The sequence below is a fragment of the Mastomys coucha genome, unplaced genomic scaffold, assembly GCF_008632895.1.
Source record: "Mastomys coucha isolate ucsf_1 unplaced genomic scaffold, UCSF_Mcou_1 pScaffold5, whole genome shotgun sequence".
NCBI lineage: Eukaryota > Metazoa > Chordata > Mammalia > Rodentia > Muridae > Mastomys > Mastomys coucha.
The window spans coordinates 101369508-101377759 of NW_022196911.1; the positions used below are offsets into that span (position 1 = coordinate 101369508).

The 8252-nt window shown below is 44.7% G+C and overlaps 1 protein-coding gene across 7 annotated transcripts in view; it reads left to right on the forward strand.

Annotated features, from left to right (window-relative positions):
- The window catches only part of Tlk2 (tousled like kinase 2), a 96359-nt gene that overhangs the window by 2575 nt on the left and 85532 nt on the right, over window positions 1-8252 (forward strand). For 4 of the 7 annotated variants that reach the window (XM_031352940.1, XM_031352943.1, XM_031352938.1 and 1 more), the window contains exon 2: window positions 2295-2377. In XM_031352940.1, the coding sequence (XP_031208800.1) occupies window positions 2297-2377 (81 nt within the window). In that variant the 5' untranslated portion in view covers window positions 2295-2296. Of the gene's footprint in view, window positions 1-8; window positions 333-380; window positions 633-2294; window positions 2378-8252 lie in introns of those variants that run through there. The other 3 variants (XM_031352939.1, XM_031352945.1, XM_031352942.1) reach the window with 3 other exon arrangements.

Genomic DNA, 8252 nt, shown 5'->3' on the forward strand with positions numbered 1-8252 from the left:
CTCGCCTCCCTTGGCCTTTGTCCGGCGCCGGGAGGCCGGCCCCGCGCCCCCCCCCACTACCCCCCTCCCCTGGCGGCCGCCCGGGCCCGGGCCCGCGTCAGCCGCCTGGCTCGGTACGCGAGCTCGGGGATCTGCGGCCTCCGGGGCCCCCTCCCCCGCCCGCCCTCTCGTGGAGCCCGGCGCCGGCGGCGGCTGCCCGGGCGGGGGGTTGCGGCGCTCAGGAGAGGCCCCGGCTCCGCCCCGGGCCTGCCCAGCGGGGAGCGCGGAGCAGTCGGCAGCCGGGTCGGGTCGGGGCCCCTCCCGAGAGGAGAGCGGAGCGGCAGCGGCGGCAGGTGAGAAGCTCAGCCCTGGACGCGGAAGGGCGCCGGGCCTGGGGTAGTAACCGTCCCGGGGGCCCCCAGGGCCCGTGGAGGCTGCGACCCGGGCCGGCGTCGTGCCGCAGCTCTTGGGCGCCGAGGCGGGAGGTGCTCCCGGAGGGCTGCGGGTCGCCGAGGGGCCGGACTGAAGATGGACCAGGCCCAGGCCTGGGAGTGTGGCGGTCGGCCTGCCGGGAGAGGGGAGTCCGGGGAGCTGGAGGCCTCGGCAGCCTGCCGGGCGCCCCCGAGAGCTGGCCCTCGCTCCGTCCGTGACAGGTGGGCCTGGAGTTAGGGAAAGTTTGGAGCCGGCGAGGGGCGCCGGGACCAGGCCCTGGCGGTCCTGCTTCCCGGTGTGGGGCCACTGGGAGGATCCCGGACCAAATCCTCTCTGGAAAGAGATGGGATGGGTATTTTCTTATCATGAGTTGACATTAAATGGGATAACTGCTAGGGCCTCATTTTCTGAGCCAGGCCTGTGGATGGAGGGTTGGGAAGTGTTTCCAGAGACCTTGGGATTGGGGAAGAGACTGCATTGTAACCTCTGCCATTCCGACCTCGACCAGGGCAGGCAGGGTGAGTGGCCAGCAAGGCCACTTACCTACTTAGAGAAAACTCGGTTTTCTCCTGAGATTTTTTTTTTTTTTTTAAAGATGCCATTCTAACGATTTCCTAATTCCTTACTTGTATGTGTGAGTGAAACTTTTAATTCGTCACCCTTTCATCCCCCTTTGCCCCAGGCAGTCAGTCCAGGAAAGGAAATGAAAGTTAGGACTTGTGGAGGGGATGTTACTGGAAATTATGGAGTTGTTAGATTGCAGAGAAGGTTTGACTCGTGTTTTCAGTGAATTTTAATAAATATTTATGCCGATCACTCCAATAGTGCCTCCAGTAACTCTGGAATAATAGAGGGTTTGAAGGATTTCTATGTTATGATGCATGCTCTTTTTCTACTTTCAATATTGAACTTTTTGATGGATGGTTCAAGAATTCTCTCTTCCATCGGATGGACAAACTTGCTCATAGTATCTACATTAATTGGTCAGGGAAAGAGTTTAAAAATGGTGTCCTTCTGCCCCTCCCTGTTTGGGAGGAGTGCTAAAAGCAGATACCCAGAGTGGAGAGAAACCTCCTGCTCCAAGGAGTGGTCAGAAAAAGATTCTGTAAAGGAATTGTTAGAGTTATATCAGTTTCCTGAGTGAATGTAGGTTGATGGTTTATCTTGGGTTCTACATTAAATGTAACATGAAAGAATTCCATTTTTCATTAGCTCCTGTGAGCTATTCAGAGAAAGGAGCTTTATACAGTAGGGTTTCTTGAAGTTATTTGCAGCTTCTGATTCATTCTGTATTCACTTGAAATTATTAAATGAATCATATTTTTAGCTTAACTAGTTCTTATGTGTTTGGGAGAGAAATCTCTAGAGTACTTAGATTGAAAGGTATCTTATAGGAGTTTTCTATATGTAAGTTTGCCCTTGCTTTACCCCTTTTGCTTAACTTTTACAGAGTTTATATGCAGAGTTTATTTCTTTTTATTTACTTTTCTTTTGTAATTTTTTTTTTTTTCAATGAGACAGGGTTCCATCATGTAGCCCTGGGTGGCCTTGAGTTTGCTATGTGTAGACCAGGCTGCCCTTAAATTTGTGTCTGTTCATTGCTTACACCTCCTGAATGTTAGGATTATTGCAGGGGTAGGCTTCCATACTCCCCACCCCCAGACCAAATTAGAATTCAGGAGAAGTAGAAAAGCCCCTCATAGGTGAGAACTTGAACTGCTCTGTAATCTTAGATAAGTTTTGGTGTTATCAAATAACTTTGACTATAGCACTTGAACCTATATTTCCTCGAGGTTTACAAAATTACTGTGTGTTTTGTTATACACAAAACTTTTTCTCTATTTAGTTTTTCATGGCTGCTTGTCTCTCTTCCTTGTCTGTAGAAATGATGGAAGAACTGCATAGCCTGGACCCACGAAGGCAGGAGTTACTGGAGGCCAGGTTCACTGGCGTTGGCGTAAGCAAGGTGAGGCACTCAGTGGTAATGAACGTTGCAGAGGATAACTTCAACACGTGTAGGAGTTGAACAGAAGGGCTTCCGTGCTAGAGAACAGACTGATAGGTTGCAGGGGAGACTTGTCATGTGGTCCAGTGAACGTTGACAATCTGCCAGTCATCCCTGTAGCATGCTTAAGTGTTTGTTTGGGAGAATATGCTTCTACTAAGGGCAGAGCTCTCCTGAGGGGCTTGCTGCAAGGTACTGACCGGATGTGGATCTAGATTCTGTTTCATAGTCCGTCTGTTAAAACTTCTCAGCCACTCAGGAAGAGAAAGGCATCGTATAGCTTTCGTACCCTGGCTCTGTTGTGTTGGTTACGTGACGAGTGCTGATGAATCTGCCGAGGTCTGCCACTTCTCCAAATCTGCAGCAGGCAGAGTCCTCCGGGTTGTATCCCTAGACTGCCTTTTCACTCTTCTTAATTTTTACTAGTGTTTTTCTTCTTTTAATTTATTTTTTTGTTTTATAAGTGTTAGTTGGCCTGCATTTGTGTATGTATGTACCTAGTGTGCATGTTTGGTTTGGTGCCTGCAGAGGCCAGAAGGGGGCATCAGTGCGCTGGAACTGGGGTTAGCCGGGTGTGAAGTGCCACATGGATCCTGGGAACCTACCCTGGACCTCTGCAAGAACGCCCTGCTCCTCCCTGCTGCACACTGTCTGTCTAGCTTCTCACTGTTTTCATTTCGTGGAAGTGTAAGCTGAAATCAAGCCCATTCATTGGGCAGGTGGGATGTTGATAAGATAACACTATTCTGGCCTTTCTGTACCTACCTGTTTATCCCTCTGTTCTCCTAGGATGGGTTTAGTGCATTGTTTATGTCTGTCAATAATGTTTTATTTAAAAGCTTTGCTCGATGATCCAAGGTTGTCATATTACTTGAGCTTGAGATAAGTCATGTGCGCTTTGATCTATAACATATGTAAGGATTCCTGTCTTTTTCAAAAAAGTGCTATATATTCCATGAATATGATATTAATTTCATGCTGTGGCTAGTTGTTTGTTCAAGGAGTAGTATGTTAGGCTTATGCTTGGAAAACCTAGCTTTTTTGATGGATCACACAATTTTAGTAAGCTTGGTAGTTGGTTTGGTTTGGTTTTTTTTTGTTTGTTTGTTTTTATTTCTGAGACAGGGTTTCTCTGTGTATCCCTGGCTGTCCTGGAACTCACTCTGTAGACCAGGCTGGCCTCGAACTCTCCCTCCCAAATGCTGGGATTAAAGGCGTGTGCCACCACTGCTCAGCCAATTTGCTAGTTTTTATTTATTTGAAAAGTGCATAGTACCTACAGTATACTGGGCATTGTATACGTGTTGTTGATAATACTTCAGTTTTGAGCTATGGTAGGTCTTTAATTTTTGTTTTGTTTTTAAGAAGTGTAGCCAAGGTTGGTCTGTGATTTGTGATTGTCCTGTCCCAGGCTGGTAAGTGCTGGGAACACAGGTGTCCACCACTATACCCAGCTGTACATTATGTGCATGAGTGCTTTATTCAGCTACTCTAGTGACTGACTTTTGGTGGCACTTTAGCATGACTGTACCTCTGATCATTACATACTGAAGATAAACAAGTAGACATAAATTATTTGCTCAAAGGATGTAGCTTTTGAATATTTTGAATACTTTGAAAGGAGTATGCTGTGCCATTTGAATATTAAGTTGATAATCTGGTCCAGTGCTGACATGTTTCTTTAGCCTGCCCTAGGACCCGTCTTGATCTTCCCATCTCGGTTTCCTCGGTGCTGGGCATCTATACTATACTAGGTCTTGTTTGTAACCTTGAACTCTTGATCCTCTTGCTCCTGCCATATCCAGCAAGGATATCTTTTTTAAAAAATTATTTCTCTTTCTGTTTTAGTTAGGGCTAGGCATTGCATCTTATAGGTGTGATAAAATGAGGGCAGTGGTATTGGCTAGGCATTGCATCTTATAGGTTTGATAAAATGAGGGCAGTGGTAGTGGTAAAGGATGCTTTTGGTGAGACTCCTGTTTCTGGCTTTACTTGACTTGTTGTGTGTCATGCTTTCCCAATAAGGATGGCACTGCTCACAGCTTTCAGTTTGTTAAGATGTAGATAGGTTTCTACCTTCACTGCTCCAGAGAGCGCAGAGTGACTTGCATGTGATGGTGCCATCTAGTGAGATCTGTGTGATCCTGAGTTTCTCCTAAGTGCTCAGGATACTTTCTGATGCCCATAGTAGGAAGACTGTCAGGGCCATTGTGGACTCCTTCCAAGTGGACAAGACTGCTGGAAGTAGTTGCAGTCTTTGAACGTTCTGGTTATTGTAGGTCTTCCATTATAAAGCTTCTGCTTTTTCCATACCAAAATTCAGTATAATTCACAAAACTTTGGTTAAGACAAAATGGCCGCCGGGCAGTGGTGGCGCATGCCTTTAATCCCAGCACTTGGGAGGCAGAGGGCAGGCAGATTTCTGAGTTGGAGGCCAGCCTGGTCTACAGAGTGAGTTTCAGGACCTTGAAAAAAACAAAAAGACAAAATGGCCAAACCACTATATTTGTACTTTGGCTTTTTTGTTTGTTTGTTTTGTTTTGTTTTTTCAAGACACCATTTTTCTGTATAGCCCTGGCTGTCCTGGAACTCACTCTGTAGACCAGGCTGGACTCAAACTCAGAAATCTGCTTGCCTCTGCCTCCCAAGTGCTGGGATTAAAAGGTGTGCATCACCACCGCCTGGCCTATTTTGGCTTTTAATTTCATAAATTTTTTGTTCTTGTACAGCACACTAATACATTAATTTTCTCTATATTATTAGGTTTATTTAATAATCATTAAACCAGAATTAATTGGCTTAAGATTTGGGATGCTTTAATAGTTTTTGTTTAAAAGGTTTAAAATGTTTTCTGTCATTTTGAGTTGATAATAGGGAAAGAAAGCATCATGCATACCCAGAAGCCTGTATCGCACACTCTTCTACTATGGCTGAACTTTTTACGCAGCCTGGGAACATGCATTTACAAGTTTTGAGGTGATAAGGTTAAATTGGGTTGTGAACTTTATTTTTTACCTGATATTTAAGCTAGTTGTTTGTTTGTTTGGTTTTTTCCAGGCAGGGTTTCTCCATGTATTTCCACTGTCTGGAACTCACTATGTTCAAGGCTGGCTTTGAACTCAGATATCTGCCTGCCTCTTGAGTACTGGGATTAAAGACATGTACCACCAGCCCCCAGCAAGCTATTTTTTTTAAACTATGTCTTTTTTCCCTAATATTTATTTCTCTTTATGTGTATGTTTTGTCTGCGTATATATATATATCTGTGCACCACATGCGTGTAGTACTCACAGAAACTAGAAAAGGGCTGTTGGGTCCCTGAACTGGGTTACAGGCTGTTGTGAACTGCCATGTGGGTGCTGGAAATTGAAGTTAGGTCCACTGAAGAATACTGCAGCCCATCTTTCCAGTCCAAGATCTCTTTCTGTGTGTGTGTGTGTGTAGTTTGAGACAGGGTTTCAGACAGCCCTGGCTGTCTTGGAACTCACTACATAGACTGGCTGGCCTTGAATTCACAGAGATCTACCTGCCACTGCCTTTTGTTTTTCTTTTTTTCTTTTTTTTTTTTGATTTGTTTGTTTATTTTATGTATGAGTACACTGTCGCTGTCTTCAAACACACCAGAAGAGGGATCAGATCTCATTACAGATGGTTGTGAGCCACCATGTGGTTGCTGGGAATTGAACTCAGGACCTTTTGGAAGAATGGTCAGTGCTCTTACCCACTGAGCCATCTCTCCAACCCTGCCACTACTTCTTGAGTACTGGGACTAAAGGCATCAACACTATGCTTAGTTCGGGATCTCTTTCTTTAAGAACTAGATAATTTACTTTTCATAATGTAAAACTGACTGTCTTGTTTTCAATCAAGGCTTGTTAGTTTATTCTTTACTCTGCTCCTTGGTAGCAATTTAAATGTGCATTGTCTGAGATTCTGGAGCTGGAAGGGAGGTGGGCTCCAGCCTTGCTTGCGCTATTGCTTATACCTAGTTGGATATACTTAAATTTTTTATAAATTTTATTTTTGTTGGGGGTTGGTGCATATGCTGTTTCACACTTGTGGAGATGAGAGGACAACTTGTGGGAATTGGTTCTCTCTATCTACCATGTAGATTGCAGGGGTTGAATTGAGGTCATTAGGTTTGGGGCCACATACCTTTACCTGCTGATCTAGTTCCCTGGCCCCTTAGTTAGATCAGATATAAGATACTATATATTTACATCTATCTATCGATCTATCTCTGTCGATCGATCGATAGATAGATCTCCCAGGTATAACAGAGGTTAATTTATATCTTTTATAACAGATGTTGTTAATAGCAAATGTGTACTTAAGTCATTGAGTTAACAGACACTCGCCATTCTCTTTTTACAAGTTGCATTGTCAACACTATGTCACTCCCACAAGTTGAGTTATAGATTTGCTAAGGACCACTTTATTACAATGTGCTTTGTGGTCACGGAATAATGACTTGTATAACAATGAAATGATTGTAAAATGAAAGAATTTTTATTTCTTTGAAAACTAGGTTAACTGCCCTAGAAAGACTAAGTTAAGGTGTCAGTAAGGAGGCATGTACTTGCATCCATACAAAGTGATGAGTTTAATTACAGCACTTCTCTATATGTATGCTATTACACTTTGTTCCTATTCATCTTCCTCCTCCACTGCTCTACTGCACCTTTTTGTTTATTTGTTTGTTTTTTACTATATGGGAGAATATTATGTCTTTGGCAGGTATCTTTTAAGTTTTCATTTTACTTTTTAAAGAAATTGAAACTGGAAATTATAGATATATTATAGGTGTGGTTTTTATAAGATTACCCTTATAAAATGTACACATGTATCTGTAACTCAAAAGGCATATCTAAAAAAAATGACAAAGAGCTGGGCAGTGGTGGCACTTGCCTTTAATCCCAGCACTGTGGAGGCAGAGGCAGGCAGATTTCTGAGTTCGAGGCCAGCCTGGTATACAGAGTGAGTTCTAGGACAGCCAGGGCTACACAGAGAAACCCTGTCTCAAAAAAAACCAAAACAAAAAAAAGTGACAACGATTGAACATTTTGAGGAGCTTGAAATATAGCTGAGTTGGTAGAATTGTTGCCTACTGCCTGCCGTCCATGAAGCTCTAGGCTCAACCTTCACACCCTCGTAAGTCAGACAAGGTAGCATAGGTCTGTCATCCTAGCCAGAGGCGGAGAGTCAGAAACTTAAGGTTATCTCTGGCTACAGAGCACGAAAACAAAGAGAAGAGGACAGAATACCTCTAAAAATGGACTTGAGGGACACAGTTATTACTGTTCACTGTTTCAGTCTGTGGCTGCCTGGCTCTGTTGTTCCTTGGCTTATAGTGAGACAAACAGAACATGGGAGAGAGGGCTTGGTGCAGAGCAAGGAAGGGTCCAGGGACAAGATAGAGTCCCCAAGAGGCATAACACCATGAGCCCGCTCTCTTCACCGAAGTACTCCATTTTTTTCTCATCTCCCAAGAGCCTGCAAGTTAGAAAACCATCAGTGATTAAAAACTCCATCCAGGGGCCTGCCTACAAGTGATCCAGTGGGTAAAGGTGCTTGCCACAAAACATGATGGCCTGAATTTGTTCCTTGAGACCCCAGATGGTGGAAGCAGCAAACCAGTTCCCACGGGTTGTTCTCTGATCTCCACATGCCCGCCAGTGCTCATGTGCAGCTGCGCTCAAGCACGGGCGTGTGCACACGTGCACATGAATAAGTAAGTATGCCGGGCGGTGGTGGAGCACACCTTTAATCCCAGCATTTGGGAGGCAGAGACAGGTGGATTTCTGAGTTCGAGGCCAGTCTGGTCTACAGAGTGAGT